This window comes from Hemiscyllium ocellatum, chromosome 34, assembly GCF_020745735.1.
Source record: "Hemiscyllium ocellatum isolate sHemOce1 chromosome 34, sHemOce1.pat.X.cur, whole genome shotgun sequence".
Lineage (NCBI taxonomy): Eukaryota > Metazoa > Chordata > Chondrichthyes > Orectolobiformes > Hemiscylliidae > Hemiscyllium > Hemiscyllium ocellatum.
The window spans coordinates 10,124,802-10,142,562 of NC_083434.1; the positions used below are offsets into that span (position 1 = coordinate 10,124,802).

The 17,761-nt window shown below is 42.1% G+C and overlaps 1 protein-coding gene across 1 annotated transcript in view; it reads left to right on the plus strand.

Annotated features, from left to right (window-relative positions):
* Positions 1–1,151: 1,151 nt before the first annotated feature.
* The window catches only part of LOC132832319 (stathmin domain-containing protein 1-like), a 50,020-nt gene continuing 33,410 nt past the window's right edge, over positions 1,152–17,761 (plus strand). Inside the window, exon 1 of the mRNA XM_060850231.1 lies at positions 1,152–1,269. Coding sequence (XP_060706214.1) covers positions 1,192–1,269 — 78 coding nt within the window. The 5' untranslated portion in view covers positions 1,152–1,191. The remainder of the gene's footprint in view (positions 1,270–17,761) is intronic.

Below are 17,761 nucleotides of genomic sequence, written 5' to 3' on the forward strand. Positions count from 1 at the left end.
TTTGTTTTTAAAGATTAGATTCCTACAGTATGGAAACAGGCCCTTCAGCCCAACATGTCCGCACCCACCCTCCAAAGAGTAACCCACTCAGTCTCATTCCCCTATCCTATATTTACCCCTGACTAATACATCTTACACTATGGGCAATTTAGTATGGCCAATTCACCTGGCCTGCACATCCTTTAGATTGTCGGAGGAAACCCAAACAGACACAGGGAGAACGTGCAAACTTCATACAGAAAGTCGCCCGAGGTGGGAATCAAACCCAGGTCGCTGGAGCTATGAAGCAGCAGGGCTAACCACTGAGCCACTTCACTTTTAGAAATTTGTATTGTGGTGCCTACTTGTTCTTTCATCTCACCTTTCTTTCTTCTGTTTGTTTAGGACTTGGAACTGTCAGTGGGAATAGGTGTTGGGAGCACAGATATGGGGGAGGTTTTGGGCAAAGAATGGGAGAGTTTGGGTATGTTGAACTGGAGAGGGCAGACTGTGTGTGAAGTTGGGAGAAGTTAACTTTTCATTAAATGGATTGATCAGAATTTTAAGACTTAGGATGACAATCTAGGCTAATAATAACAGCTACAATGCGCATGCATTTAGCATTACCCAAGCTACTCTGCAAGAGTAAGACAAACTTGTTAGACAGAATGAAACTGAAACAAAGTTGAAGCTGTTGGAATAGAAAAGGTGGTATGTTTTAAGTAGCTGCTTAAAGGAGTTATAGGCTGGAGGAGGTTACTTAATAGACCCTGAAGAGATTTGGAAACAAGGTTGAGATTTTTCTGTTTGAGGCATTAATGTATCCGGAACCAATTCCAGAGATGAGCGAATAGGTAAGACATCACATAAATGAAAGCTGCTTCTTCTTAACTGTAGCGTTTGTAGATAATTGGACGAATAGAGTTGTTATTAATGTAAAAAGGACCCTCCTTTTTCTACTGCAGAGACATGTGCTTTTAGAATTTGCCTCATCACACACTTTGGGGAACTGGGCAGAAATACCATGGAAATTCCATCAGAGTGAAACTCTCAGCAGGTCCTGGAACTGTGCGCACGCAGCAGCTGAGGGTGCAATGACGTTTGGTATTGTAGTAACGCGCCATGGCAACGACAATGGATGGGGGCGGAGGGAAAGCGCCTGGGGATGTAGCGAAAGTGGCGAGGGAGTTCAGAAGCAGCGTGCCAGTCGGAATGGGATGCGGCACTTCGAGAGCGGTTTCCACACAACCGGACACCGGAACCGAGGACAGTCTGGAAAGAAAGCGCAAGGTAACCCGGCCCCGGACACACAGCATTGATATGGAGGCATCAGGCCAGGTCTCTGAGGGGTGGGCAAGGCACTGGGCATCACTGGTTCTTGTTTCCAGACTGATAAATTGATTTGTTCGGGTAAAACATTATGGAGATCATGCAAAAAAAAGACAGTCGTTGTCCCTTTCTTTCTCCGTTTCTGCCATCTCACCGCCCCAACCCACCAACAACCACTCCCACCAACCATAATAAGGCGAGGATACAGTCTAGGGATCTATATTATATGCTTTTTGAAAACAGTATAAAGTCACCGCAAGCAGTTTCAGTAACTGCCCTTAACATTACACAATCTCCGTAAAAAAATACTGTTTTATCTATACCAGTTTAAGAATGTATACTAGGAGAAAGTGAGGACTGCACATGGTGGAGTACCACAGTTGAAAAATGTGGTGCTGGAAAAACACAGCAGGCCAGGCAGCATCCGAGGAGCAGGAGAATCGACTTTTCGGGCATAAGCCTGAAGAAGGGCTTATGCCCGAAACATCGATTCTCCTGCTCCTCGGATGCCGCCTGGCCTGCTGTGTTTTTCCAGCACCACATTTTTCAACTTTAAGAATGTATAGACATTTGTAAGATATGTAAATGAATGGTGTCTAAATATCTATAAAGTTAAGCATCATGCAAGACCAGGTTATAGTCTAACAGGTTTATTTGGAGGCACAAGCTTTTGATAAGCTGAGCTAGCGCCTCCAAATAAACCTGTTGGACTATAACCTGATGTGTGATTTTTAACTTTGTCCACTCCAGTCCAACACCAGCTCCTCAATCATAAATATCTCTAAGTTTCTTTGAATACTTGGATAGCATATACTATATAAATGCTTATGTACTGTGTATCTATAAATATGTCTATATACATGGTGATGTTTATATAATTGTGTGTATGTGTTTGTCTAATAGTTAGACTCGTAATTTCCTTTTAATATAGTGTGACTGCAAGGACGTGTATAAACTATAGATATTTCAACCCCTACTTTAGTGACAAAAAGGAACCAAGGAGCAAATCATGTGCAAGCTGTGTGGTGACATATTTTCACATTTATGTCAATGTGTTGCGTATTTGAAAACATTAGAGGAAATAATTTTTTTCATTATTTTTTTCATTATCAGGCACTTTTTTCATGAAGTTCATACCCCTTTAACTATTCAGATGACAAAAGTTTATCTTTCCTCAGCATGCATACAGTTTGCAAAACAAATCAGAGCAAATATTTATCTTTCTCCTGTCCCAATTACACCTTAAAACAAAGGACAGTAGAGGGAACCAAATTGCAAATGAAATTAAACCACCAACTTGCCTCTTAAATTAGAAAGATGAACAGCCACATATTGTGCTCGTGCATTCCAATGATTCCATCGTGAGCAGGCAAAATTATTTACCTAGGTCAGAAGTCAGACAACACCAGGATATAGTCCGACATGTTTATTGGAAATCACAAGCTTTTGGAGCATTGTCCCTTTACCAGGTGAAGTCACCTGACAAAGGGCCAATACTACGAAGGCTTGTGAGTTCAAATAAACCTGTTGGACTATAACCTAATTCATCTGACTTCTAACCTTGTCACCCCAGTCCAACACTGGCACCTCCACATCATACTTACCTAGGACATACAATGTAGAACATAGAGCAGTACAGCAACTGTTCGGCCCATCGTGTCTGTGCCGACCATGATGCCATTCTAAACTAATCCCCTGTGCCTGCACAGTATCCACAGCTCTCTGTTCTCTGCCTGTTTCTAAGTCTGTCAAAATGTTTCATAAACGTTGCCATTCATCTGCTAACTCTACCTTGTTCCCAGAATAACATTCAAAATCTGCAAAGCATCACACATACATTGGCAATTCTTGAATGTGTCTTGATATCAATATAGTCAAATTGAGAAAGTGTGCAGAGGCAGATACAGTACTTCAATTTTCTAGGTGCGGATTGTAAATCTACGGCATAAACTTTGTTTCCACAGTGCAACATCAAAAAACAATCTCCTCCAGGAGAAATTGCAGTGCTGTTTAAAAGCTTCTTTAAAGATTAACACAATTACATCTCAATAATAAAGTGATCTGCTATCAAAGGAGTACTACTTTTTTTCTGGCCATTGTAACTCCCAGCAGAGGTGTTGTGACACTGTGGTTGGTGACCCTACCCCTGAGCCCTGAAGCTCCAGGCTGGAGTTCCACTTGTTATGGACCAGACCTAGCATCCCAAAGTATTTTGTGTAGATAGCCTAGACCCCAACTTCTTTATTTTTTCAAAAGACAAGTTAAGGTATTGTGTTCCAGATATAAGTAGATTGGTCCACTGCTAAGCTTCACTCAAAACATACTTTATTCTTACAAAACAATTAAAATGTGAGAAAAAGAAGAATTGGCATAACTTTATTGAAATATTTAACAAGATAATGCATTATTTAACTCCAAATCATCAACTGCTCCAATTTAGGCAGCATCTCATAAATACTTCCTCTGGCAATGACAATTCAGCAAAACAGTTACAATTTATCATGTACTGTCTCTCTCCAATCTAGAAGAAAGAAATAATCTGCCCCTTTTGATTTTAAGTGGATGTCTCGCTGTCTAAGATTTCACTGTAGCAGCGAGAACTCAAGCTTTTAACTCTAACAGCCAGCAGAAACCTTCCCAAGGGGATAACAACACTGTTGTACTTTGGGAGGATATTTCTGGGAATACGATCAGGGAAAGGCAATTATGATGCGATTAGGCAAGATTTAGGATGCATAGGATGGGGATTGGCGAGGCAAGGGTTGGGCACACTTGAAATGTGGAGCTTTACGTAGATGGACAAGGGAGAGCCAGTGGATGTAGTGTACCTGGACTGTCAGAAAGCCTTTGATAAAGTCCCACATAGGAGATTAGTGAGCAAACTTAGGGCACATGGTGTTGGGGGCAAAATACTGACTTGGATTGACAGGAAGCAAAGAGTAGTGATAAGTGGGTCCCTTTTGGAAGGGCAGGCAGTGAGTGACAAGTGGCGTACCACAAGCAGCTGTTTACAATATATATTAATGATATAGATGAAGGCATAAAAAGTAATATTAGCAAATTTGCTGATGACACAAAGCTGGGTGACAGGATGAAATGTGAGGAGGATGTTATGAGAATACAGGGTGACTTGGACAGGCTAGGTGAGTGGATGGATGCATGGTAGATGCAGTTTACTGTGGATAAATGTGTGGTTATCCACTTTGATGGCAAGAACAGGAGGCAGATTACTATCTAAATGGAGTCAAGTTAGGTAAAGGGAAAGTACAACGAGATCTAGGTGTTTTTGTACATCAGGGTGAGAGTGAGGACTGCAGATACTAGAGATCAGAGTCAATATAGGAGTGGTGCTGGAAAAGCACAGCAGGAAAGGCAGCATCTGAGGAGCAGGAAAATCAACATTTTGGGTAGGAGCTCTTCACCAGGAGTCTTGAACATCAGTCAATGAAAGCAAGCATGCAGGCACAGTTAGTGAGCATATGGAGATACAGGCTACAAGATTAGGTGGGTTTGAAGTTGACAAAGAGGTCTTAGCAATTTTGGAAGATCAGAACATACATAAGACCCTGGGCCGGATGGGATTTATCCAACGATTCTCTGGGAAGCCAGAGAGGAGATTGTACAGCCTTTGGTTTTGATCTTAATGTCGTCATTGTCAACAGGAGTAGTGCCAGAAGACTGAAGGATAGCAAATGTTCCCTTGTGTAAGAAGGGGAGTCGGGTCAACCCTGGTAATTATAGGCCAGTGAGTGTTACTTTGGTTGTGGGTAAGGTGATGGAAAAGGTTATAAGAGATAGGATTTATAGTCATCTGGAAAGGAGTAATTTGATTAGGGATAGTCTGTGCAGTTTAGTGAAGGGTAGGTTGTGCCTCACTAACCTTACTAAGTTCTTTGAGAAGGTGACAAAACAGGTGGATGAAGATAAAGTGATTGATATGGTGATATGGAATTCAGTAAGGCATTTGATAAGGTTCCACATGGTAGGCTATTTCACAAAATATGAAGTTTTGGTATTGAAGGTGATTTAGCAGTTTGGATCAGAAATTGGCTCGCTGAAAGAAGACAGAGTGTGATGGTTGGTGGGAAATGTTCATCCTGGAGCTCAATTACCAGTGGTGTGCTGCAAGGATCTGTTTTGGGGCCACTGCTGTTTGTCATTTTTATAATTGGTCTGGATGTGGCTGTAGAAGAATGGGTTAGTAAATTTGCAGTTGACACTAAGGTAGGCAAAATTGTGGATAGTGCTGAAGGATGTTATGGGTTACAGAGGGACATAGATAAGATGCGGAGCTGGGCTGAAAAGTGGCAAATAGAGTTTAATGTGGAAAAGTGTGAGGTAGTTCACTTCAGAAGAAGTAACAGGAATGCAGAGTACTGGGCTAATGGTAAAATCCTGGTCAGTGGAGATGAACAGAGTGATCTCAGAGTCCAGGTGCATAAATCCCTAAAAGTTGCTGCCAGGTTGATAGGGTTGCTAAGAAGACATATGGTGTGTTGGCGTTTATTGTTAGAGGGATTGAGTTTCGGAGCCATGAGGTCACGCTTCAGCTGTACAAGACACTGGTAAGGCCGCATCTGGGGTATTGCGTGTAGTTCTCGTCACCGCCTTATAGTAAAATTGTGGAAGCTTTGGAAAGGGTTCAGAGGAGATTAACCATGATGTTGCCTGGTAGGGAAGAAAGGTCTTACGAGGAAAGACTGAGGGAACTGAGGCTGTTTTCGTTGGAGAGAAGAAAGTTGAGAGAAGACTTAATCGAGATGTATAAGATATTCAGAGGGTTAGATAGGATGGACAGTGAGAGGCTTTTTCCTCAGATGGTGAAGGCTAACATGAGGGGACATAGCTTTAAATTGAGGGGTGATAGAATTAGGACAGAAATCGAGGGTAGTTTCTTTACTCAGAGAGTAGTAGGGGTGTGGAATGGCCTGAAACAGTAGTAAACTCGCCAACATTAAGGGCATTTAAATGGACATACATATGGATAATAATGGAACAGTATAGGTAGATAGGCATCAGATTAATTTCAGAGGTCAGCACAACATCGAGGGCCAAAGGGCTTGTACTGCGCTGTAACATTTTATGTTCTATGTTCTAGCTTATTTAGGTGGAACTGAGAAATAGGAAAGGGATTACCACCTTATTGTATTGTACTATGAACCCTCCAATAGTCAGCAGGAAATTGAGAAAAAAATTTGTAAGGAGATTTCAGTTATCTTAGCATTAAGAGTTCAGATCAAGAGGAATTTGTTCGGAGTGTACAAGAAAAATTTCCAGTACACTCTAATCTTGACTCTGATCTTCAACATCTACAGTCCTCACTTTTGCCAAGTGGCTGAGGTGTCAGTGGGGGGGCACTTTGGGGCCAGTGACCATAATTGTATTTGTTTTAAAATAGTAATGGAAAAGGATAGACTTGATCTAAAAGTTAAAGGTCTAAACTGGAGGAAAGCCAATTTTGACGGTGTTAGGCAAGAACTTTCAAATATTGATTGGGGGCAAATGTTTGCAGGAAAAGGGATGACTTCAAAAATGAGATAAGGAGAGTCCAGAGACAGTATGTTCCTGTAAGGGTGAAAGGCAAGGCTGATAGGGAATGGTGGATGACTAGAGAAATTGAGGTTTTGGTCATGAAAAGGAAGGAAGCATTTGTCAGGGATGGGAAGCAGAAATAGACTGAATCCTTAAGAGTATAGTGGCAGAAGGGGTTGACTGAAGGGGAAATCAGGAGGGCAAAAAGGGGACATGATAGCTTTTGCAAGTAGGGTTAAGGAACATCCAAACGGATTTTCTAAATACATTAAGGATAAAAGATAACAAGGGAGAGAATAGTGCCCCTCAAAGATAAGCCAGGCAACCTTTGTGTGGAACTGCAGGAGATGGGGGAGATACTAAATGAGCATGTTTATCAGTATTTACTGTGGAAAAGGACATGGACGATATATAATGTCAGAAAATAGATGGTGACATCTTCAAAAATATTCATATTATTGAGGAGGAGGTGGTACTGGATGTCTTGAAACACATAAAGGTGGATAAATCCCCAGGATCTAAACAGGTGTACCCTAGAATTCTGTAGGAAGCTAAGGAAATGATTGCTGGGCCCCTTGCTGAGATATTTGTATCATTGATAGTCACAGGTGAGGTGCCAGAAGACTGGAAGTTGGCTAACGTGGTGCCACTCTTTAAGAAAGGGGGTAAGTAGAAGCCAGGGAACTACAGACCAGTTTTGTCTGACATTGGTGGTGGGCAAGTTGTTGGAGGGAATCCTGAGGGATAGGATGTACATGTATTGGGAGAGGCAAGGACTGATTAGGGATAGTCAACATGGCTTTGTGCGTGGGAAATCATTTCTCACAAACCTGATTTCGTTAGTTCTTCAAAAAACTCAGGGGATTGATTAGGGCAGAGAGTGGACGTGATCTATATGGACTTCAGTAAGTGTTCAACAAGATTCCTCATGGGAGACTGGTTAGCAAGGTTAGATCCATAGAATACAGAGAGAGTTAGCCATCTGTATACAAAATTGCCTTCAAGGGAGAAGAGTGGTGAGTAGAGGGTTGCCTTTCAGACTGGAAGCCTGTGTTCAGTGGAGTCCCACAAGGATCAGTGCTGGGTCCACTGCTTTTTTCATTTATATAAATGATTTCGATGTGAACATAAGAGGTATAGTTAGTAACTTTGCAGATGACACCAACATTGGAGGTGTAGTGGACAGTGAAAATGGTTACCTGTAAGTACAATGGGATCTTGATCAAATAGGCCAATGGACTGAGGAGTGGCGGATGGAGATCAATTTGGATAAATGTGAGGTGAGACATTTTGGAACTGGGAAGGTCCTAAGGAATGTTGCTGAACAAAGAGACTTTGGAGTGCATGTTCATCGTTCCTTGAAAGTGTAAGTTGCAGGTAGGTAAAATGGTGAAAAAAGTGTTTAGTATGCCTTCCTTTATTGGCCAGAGCACTGAGTAGAGGAGTTGGGACATCATGTTGCATCTGTACAGGATATTAGTTAGGCCACTTTTGGAATATCGTGTGCAACTCTGGTCTCTCTCCTATCAGAAGGATGTTGTGAAACTTGAAAGGGTTCAGAAAAGATTTGCAAGGTTGTTATCAGGGTTGGAGGGTTTGAGCTCCAGGGAGAGAATGAATAAGCTGGGGCTATTTTCCCTGGAGCATCAGAGACTGAGGGATGACTTTATAGAGGTTTATAAAATCATGAGGGGTATGGATAGGGTAAATAGACAAGGTCTTTTCCCTGGGGTTGGGGAGTCCAGAAGTAGAGCGCATAGAGGGGGGAATATTTTTAAAGGGACTTAAGGGGCATCTTTTTCATGCAGAGGGTGGTGCGTATATGGAATGAGCTGCCAAAAGAAATTGGTGGAGGCTGACACAATGACAACATTTGAAAGGCATTTGGATGGGTATATGAATAGGAAGGGTTTGGAAAGATATTGGTGAAGTGCTGGCAAATGGGACCATATCAGTTTCGGATATCTGTTTCTGTGCTGTACGTCTTTATGACTCTATATGAAACTGAAAACAAAATTAAAAGCCTTCCTGGGTCTGTGTGATCCCTGACCCTATCAACTCGCAATTGTTCTCTCATGCAAAAGAAAACACCTAGGGAGAATTCAAAAGATATTTACCAACTGTTTGGCTGAAGGAGACATTTTGGCATCACTGTGACAGCATCCCTCTGCAGTAGAAACAACATTCCATAAAGGCACGGTCTCATCACACACTCCAGAATTTGATTATAAACCTGTAAATCCTTCTGAAATGGATGCTGGCATGGAATAAAAGGAGAGTTTCTTGGTCACTTTTGGTGAAGAACGCAATAGCAAATAACTGCAGTATTTTTCCAAAAATAATCATGAATATTTAATCAAAATGGAGGTCTGTGGTCACCAGTGCCCTCTTACAGCGTGATCTGAGGAGAGATATAGAGAAAGAATGTAACCCATACAAAAATGCATTACTCCGCTATTGTTTTTTACAATGGAAATTGCACAAATGTTTTCTCCATTTTGATGAAGTTGTTGTTTTGAATCTGTAACAGATTCTTCTTATGTTTTTATAGGTGTAACAAATTTTTTACAATAATTTCTGTGATTTAGACACACATAGTGTTTCTGTATCACTTTAATTACCTTTTCTTTCACCATCTATGGGAGCATATTTAAAAATGTTGACATGGTACATGCATCAATCATTAACTCTCATAGTGCATTACCTTCATAAATCTCTGAATTTAAATACTTTTCAAAGATAATGCCTTATTCTATGCTCTTTAATTAAAGAAAGTAGTCTGTTTCTTATGTACTCTATTCCAATCTATTATAATTGCAAACTCTTCTATCAAATTGCTTATTTATCCTCTTTGTTCTCATGACTGATTTAGGGAGAGTCAACATGCCTTTGTGTGTGGGAAATTGTGTCTCACTAACTTGAGTTTTTTGAAGAAGTGACAAAAGAAGATCGATGAAGGCAGTGGGATAGATATTGTCTATATGGACTTCAGCAAGGTTCTACACAGTAGACTGGTAGGCAAGGTTAGATCACTTTGTATCTATAGAGAGCTAGCCAATTGAATACAAAATTGACTTGAAGATAGGAGACAGAGAGTGGTGGTGGAGGGTTGTTTTTTGGACTTGAGGCCTGTGACCAGTGGTGTGCTGCAAGGATCAATGATGGGTCCACTGCTTTTCATCATTTCTTTGAATGATTTGGATGTGAACTCAGCATTGAACACAGGAGGTATGGTTAGTAAGTTTGCAAATGACACCAAACTTGGAGGTGTACTGGGCAGTAAAGAAGGTTACCTCAGAGTACAGGGGGACCTTGATCAGATAAGCCAATGGACCGAGGAGTGGCAAATGGAGTTTAATTTAAATAAATGTGAGGTGTTGCATTTTGGTCAGGCAAAGCAGGCAGGATTTATACACTTAATGGTAGGGCTGTGGGGAATGTTGCTGAACAAAGGGAACTAGGGGTGCAGGCGCATGGTTCCTTGATAGTGGAGTCCCAGGTAGACAGTGTGGTGAAGAAGGCATTTGGTATGTTTGTCTTCATTGATCATTGCATGGAATATAGGAATTGGGAGGTCATGTTGTGGCTATACAAGACATTGGATAAGCCACTTTTAGAATATTGCATTCATTTCTGGTTCCCCTACTATAGAAAAGATGTTGTAAAACCTGAAAGAGTTCAGAAAAGGTTGACAAAGGTGATACCTAGTTTGGATGGTTTGAGCTATAGGGGGAGGCTTAATAGGCTGGGCTTTTTACCCCCGGAACGTTGGAGGCCGAGGGGTGACTTTATTGAGATCTACAAAATCATGCAGGGCATGGATAGGATAAATACCAAGGTCTTTTTCCTAGAATAATGGAGTCTAAAACTAGAGGGCATAGGTTTAAAGTGAGATGGGAAAGATTTAGAAGGAACCGAAGGGGCAGAAGGTAGTGCACATTTGGAATGACCTGCCAGAGGAAATGGGAGAGGTGGGTATAATTAGAACATTTAAAAGGCATTTGGATGAGCATATAAATTGGAAGGGTTTAGAGGGAAATGGGCCAAATGCTGGCAAATAGGACTAGATCAGTTTAGGATATCTAGTCTGCATGGGTGAGTTGGACCAAAGGGCCTACTTCTATGCTATATATCTTTATGATTCTATGTTTAATTGTCTCATCAGTTGTATAGTGCAGCATACAGTGTTATTCATCCCAGCATATGTTTCCATGGTTGTCTGCTGGAATTTCTATCCTGGCCTCCCACATAGGAACAAGAACATCCTCATCACTGAGTTGGTTGAACTTACTCTGCTCCTCTTCATTCTTGACATCATTTTCAGTCTTAGCTTGTTTGAACCCAGAATCAGTCACTGTCTGCCAGATTTACACAAAACAGCTGGTTATACTTCTGCCTTGATAATCTGTTGGTTGTTGATAATTGTTTTTACATTCCTAATCCGCTGATCCATTGGCTGTGATGTTGAAAAGTAAGATTATTATCATGTTGCTCAAGACCAGTGGTATTTGGTAGTGTGCTGATGTTCACAAAGCAGCATGGCTTCTTGGACTTCCCTACTACATGTAGTAGTAGCTTTCTGGTGCCACCCATGGTGGTGTGGACCACTGGGAGTGACACATTTATCGCTTCGCTTTCAATATTACATGTTTCATTCATAAACATCAAAGTAGGCCTGACAAAAGATGGTAAAGCCATCCAGTTTCATGCACGGCATATATTCGTTCAGGATGTGGACTAAACATTTTGCTGTCAACCATCTGTCATTGTTGCTGTAAGTGCTACACCTGCACATTTTACCTCACAGACGACTGTACCATGTCTTGTCCTGAATTGGGACAGCTATCCATTGCCACAGGTGAACTTCTTGTGGTCCAGTATATTTGCCAGGGCAACTCCTTTTCTTGCAGGATTGGACCAAAGATAGGAATGTTCTGTACTTAGGCTACCTTGAACCATGTTACCGAAGCCTCTTTAATACCAGGGTTGACAACTGTCCTCATCCTATTCCTTGCTGAAGAGAATGCAAGCCTGTCAAACTCTTCCAAAATTTTTACCTTATGCTTCAAAGTGATTGGCAAACTCTGTAGTGAAATCCCCCACACCTTGGCATTTTCCATATTTCACTTCAGACTGCAATTTCAGTTTACTGCATCAATGTTACCTTGTCTGTAATTAACAATACTTTTAACTTTGTCACACATTAGTCTATACTTGAACTTCACAGAGAAATTTTGATGTCAACTGGTTGATTGGCTGTAATTTTGTGCTATATTTTGGCCTAATTCTGCTCTGATTATTTGGCAATGTCATATGACAAGCTTTTGCAAGTTCATCTCCTATTGTGGGAGAAGGTGGTGTGGTGATAATGTTGCTGGACTGATAATAACTCCAGAGCTGAAAATGTGTTGCTGGAAAAGCGCAGCAGGTCAGGCAGCATCCGAGGAGCAAGAGAATCGACGTTTCAGGCATGAGCCCTTCTTCAGGAATCATGCCCGAAACGTCGATTCTCCTGCTCCTTGGATGCTACCTGACCTGCTGCGCTTTTCCAACAACACATTTTCAGCTCTGATTTCCAGCATCTGCAGTCTTCACTTTCTCCTAGATGATAATAACTCCAGGCTTATGTTCTATTGTAGCTAATGATAATCTAATGACAACCATGTCACAGAGACGTACAGCACGGAAACAACCCTTCGGCCCAACTTGTCCATGCTGGCCACATATCCCAACCCAATCTAGTCCACCTGCCAGCACCCGGCCGATGTGCCTCTAAACCCTTCCTATTCAGATACCCATCCAGATACCTTTTTAAATGTTGCAATTGTACCAGCCTCCAGCACTTCCTCAGGCAGCTTATTCTATACACATACCACCCTCTGTGTGAAAAAGTTGCCCCTTAGGTCTCTTTTATCTCTTTCCCCTCTCACACTAAATCTCCCCCACCTCAGGGAAGAGACTTTGTCTATTTATCCTATCCATGCCCCTCACCCAGTAATACATTCAGGGACGTTATTTGGGTGAAACTGAGAAATAAGAAAGGGATGATCACCTTATTGGGATTGTATTATAGACCCCCTAATAGTCCGAGGGAAATTGAGAAACAAACTTGTAAGGAGATCTCAGCTATCTGTAAGAATAATGTAGTTATGGTAGGGGATTTTAACTTTCCAAACATAGACTGGGACTGCCATAGTGTTAAAGTTTTAGATGGAGAGGGATTTCTTAAGTGCGCACAAGACAATTTTCTGATTCAGTATGTGGATGTACCTACTAGAGAAGATGCAAAACTTGACCGACTCTTGGGAAATAAGGCAGGGCAGGTGACTGAGGTGTCAGTGGGGGAGCACTTTGGGGCCAGCAACCATAATTCTATTCGTTTTAAAATAATGATGGAAAAGGATAGACCAGATCAAAAAGTTGAAGTTCTAAATTGGAGAAAGGCCAATTTTGACGGTATTAGGCAAGAACTTTCGAAAGCTGATTGGAGGCAGATGTTCGCAGGTAAAGGGACGGCTGGAAAATGGGAAGCCTTCAGAAATGAAATAACAAGAATCCAGAGAAAGTACATTCCTGTCAGGGTGAAAGGGAAGGCTGGTAGGTATAGGGAATGCTGGATGACTAAAGAAATTGAGAGTTCAGTTAAGAAAAGGAAGGAAGCATATGTCAGATATAGACAGGATAGATCAAATGAATCCTTAGAGTATAAAGGAGGAAGGTGTATACTTAAGAGGGAAATCAGGAGGGCAAAACGGGGACGTGAGATAGTGTTGGCAAATAGAATTAAGGAGATTCCAAAGGGTTTTTACAAATAGATTAAGGACAAAAGGGTAACAAAAGGGAGAAAATAGGGCCCCTCAAAGATCAGCAAGGTGTCCTTTGCGTGGAGCCACAGAAAGTGGGGGAGATACTAAATGACTATTTTGCATGAGTTATTACTGTGAAACAGGATATGGAAGATACAGACTGTAGGGAAATAGATGGTGACATCTTGCAAAATCTCTAGATTACAGAGGAGGAAGTGCTGGATGTCTTGAAATGGTTAAAAGTGGATAAATCCCCAGGACCTGATCAGGTGTACCCGAGAACTCTGTGGGAAGTTAAAGAAGTGATTGCTGGGCCTCTTGCTGAGATATTTGTACAATCGATAGTCACAGGTGAGGTGCCGGAAGACTGGAGGTTGGCTAACGTAGTGCCACTGTTTAAAAAGGGCAGTAAAGACAAGCCAGGGAACTATACACTGGTGAGCCTGACCTCAGTAGTGGGCAAGTTGTTGGAGAGAATCCTGAGGGACAGGATGTACATGGATTTGGAAAGGCAAGGACTGATTAGGGATAGTCAACATGATTTTGTGTATGGGAAATCATATCTCACAAACTTGATTGAGTTTGAAGAAGTGACAAAGAAGATTGATGAGGGAAGAGCAGTAGATGTGATCTATTTGGACTTCAGTAAGGCGTTTGACAAGATTCCCCATGGGAGACTGATTAGCAAGGTTAGATCTCATGGAATACAGGGAGAACTAGCCATTTGGATACAGAACTGGCTCAAAGGTAGACGACAGAGGGTGGTGGTGGAGGGTTGTTTTTCAGAATGGAGGCCTGTGACCAGTGGAGTGCCACAAGGATCGGTGCTGGGTCCTCTACTTTTTGTCATTTACATAAATGATTTGGATGCGAGCATAAGAGGTACAGTTAGTAAGTTTGCAGATGACACCAAAATTGGAGGTGTAGTGGACAGCAAAGAGGGTTACCTCAGATTACAACAGGATCTGGACCAGATGGGCCAATGGGCTGAGAAGTAGCAGATGAAGTTTAATTCAGATAAATGCAAGGTGCTGCATTTTGGGAAAGCAAATTTTAGCAGGACTTATATACTTAATGGTAAGGTCCTAGGGAGTGTTGCTGAACAAAGAGACCTTGGAGTGCAGGTTCATAGCTCCTTGAAAGTGGAGTCGCAGGTAGATAGGATAGTGAAGAAGGCGTTTAATATGCTTTCTTTTATTGGTCAGAGTATTGAGTACAGGAGTTGGAAGGTCATGTTGCAGCTGTACAGGATATTGTTTAGGCCACTGTTGGAATATTGCGTGCAATTCAGGTCTCCTTCCTTTCGGAAAGATGTTGTGAAACTTGAAAGGGTTCAGAAAAGATTTACAAGGATGTTGCCAGGGTTGGAGGATTTGAGCTATAGAGAGAGGCTGAACAGGCTGGGGCTGTTTTCCCTGGAGTGTCGGAAGCTGAAGGATGTAAACTTTTCAAGAGGTTTACAAAATTATGAGGGGCATAGATAGGATAAATAGACAAGGTCTTTTTCCTGGGATCGGGGAATCCAGAACTAGAGGGCGTAGGTTTAGGGTGAGAGGGGAAAGATATAAAAGAGACCTAAGGGGCAATGTTTTCACGCAGAGGGTGATACGTGTATGGAATGAGCTGCCAGGGGATGTGATGGAGGCTAGTACAATTGCAACATTTAAGAGGTGTTTGGATGGGTAAATGAATGGGAAGGGTTTGGAGGGATATGGGCTGTGTGCTGGCAGGTAGGACTAGATTGGGATAGGATATCTGGTCGGCATAGACAGGTTGGACCGAAGGGTCTGTCTCCATGCTGTACATCTCTATGACTCTATGATCTTATATACCTCTATAAGGTCACCCCCAATCACTGACACTTCAGGAAAGGCAGCCCCAACTCATTCAATCTCTCCCCATAGCTCAAATCCTCTAATCCTGGCAACACTGAACTGCTGTGGAGAGCCCTTGGAGAGGTACTGGGATGTTTGTAACCATTATCAATTGTCATGGAATCCTGTTTTCTTCATTAATATCCTTTAGGTAAGGAAATCTGGCCTGGCCTGCATGTGATTCCAGACCCATAACACTGTGGTTGATTAACTGCTGTCTGAAACGACCTTGAGCCAATCAGGTCCTACATATCATACAAGAGTAAGAGAAAAAAGTGCTAATACAGAGTTATGAGTCTGGAACTTCAGTATATCATAGACATCCTTCTATTGGCTTTCCTGTGTTGCTGGCAGGAATGGCTGACAACATCAACAGAGGTGGAGCTTTGATTTCTTTGTACTTTTACATGAAAGCTAGGTAATCAAAGCAACACTGTTATTCGATCTAAAAGCTAGTATACTCTTTTGTAATTTTTGTAATAAAGCCTTAATTTGGCAACCTTTCTTCCAACAATATGTTACAACAATCTTCCCAGTCATCCAGGTTTGAAGTCTTTACATTCCATAATTCCCTCTCAACATCATAAATCATCACACTTCCATATCCACAAATAGATAATCATTCATACACACGTGTATAGACACAATATGGCAGCAGTATACAGGGGCTGAGTCCAGGGCTTGTCCATTGCCATCAGCTTTGTTTCTCTTTCATTTAACTTTTGTTTTTTACTTCTTTCTTTTTCATTTATTTTTTCTGTTAATCCTCTGTCAGCAGTGGCTGGACATGGCTCCACCCCAGCCTGGAGTCTCCTGCTGAACGAGGAACATGACCTGGGCTGACTCTCGTGGCCCGGACTCCCAGGCTAGGCCAAGGCTCCAGATCTGCAGCTGGACCTGGCAGCCTGAAGGGGGAGAAGGGCAGTCTCGGCCCAGCATGGTGGTCTCCCTAAGTGGTGGTCTTGTCCTTTTGTGACAACCTCGTCCCAGCATGGAGATCTCGCTCCCGTGTGGAGGTCTTCTTTGTCTTCAGCATCCAGGTATTCCAGCGACCCGTAAGTGATGTTCTTTGCTGGAAGCTTCTAGACTAGCATCCTGTGGCCCGCCATTGTGGTGCCATCCCAGTTTGTATTCCGGGTATTCCATCATTCCTAAGTCAATCTCCTGTGAGCCCAGAAGCCGTTAACTGAACTTTGACGGACTTTGTCTTAATAATAATTTTTAAAACAATAAAACTATGTATGACCTCTGTTATTGATGTAATCACCTTGGTGGGGTGACTTACAAAACTTTATACTGTATTTTGCATGTAGTTTTCTTTTCTGTTCTTTCTATTCTATCCAAATAACTTGATCTCAGACCCATTTTAAGATCTTGTGACTTGTCATAATTTTAGTGGTTTCCCTTTTGGCCTTTATTTGAGTTTGGTTTCATTTTTTGGCATGGAGTTAAAATTGGAAAATAGGTTGAATGAGTAATGAAGATGCAACAAGCTGCAAAATTATGACTACTTAGTTGAGTAATCTGAATGATTTAGAGGCTTCAGTTTGCCAAATAATGATGCTAGCGGGTTAATTGGGTAGGCAAGACGGAGAATCAACTTTAGTTGCATTTCTTTTACTCCAGAACTCCAGTTAACCAGTCCGGCATTGATTCCTCCAATATTCTGTTCACCTCTGACATTATATTTGATATCCATGGAGTAAGAAGCCCTGGGAATGGGCTGCAGAATAGAAATGGTCCTTAGAACTGCCTGCCTGTTGGTCCTAGACAGAAGACAGACCAAGAGCCAACATGGATATAATGGGCCAAATGTCTTTCTTCTGATATATGTCATTCTATTATTCATCGAGCGGGACTTCTGCACTCAGATGAAGGGCAATGCGGGTGCAAAGATTAGTAGCATTGCTGTTTGGGTTTTTAATTTGAAAAGTGATATAAATGGAACCTTAAGCTGGGGGCACCCCTCCTCCCAATCCCACCTCCCACCCTCCACCTCTCTCTCTACCTTTTTTAGATTACTTACAGTGTGGAAACAGGCCCTTCGGCCCAACAAGTCCACACCAACCGCCGAAGCGCAACCCACCCATACCCCTACATTTACCCCTTACCTAACACTACGGGCAATTTAGCATGGCCAATTCACCTGACCCGCACATCTTTGGACTGTGGGAGGAAACCGGAGCACCCGGAGGAAACCCACGCAGACACGGGGAGAACGTGCAAACTCCACACAGTCAG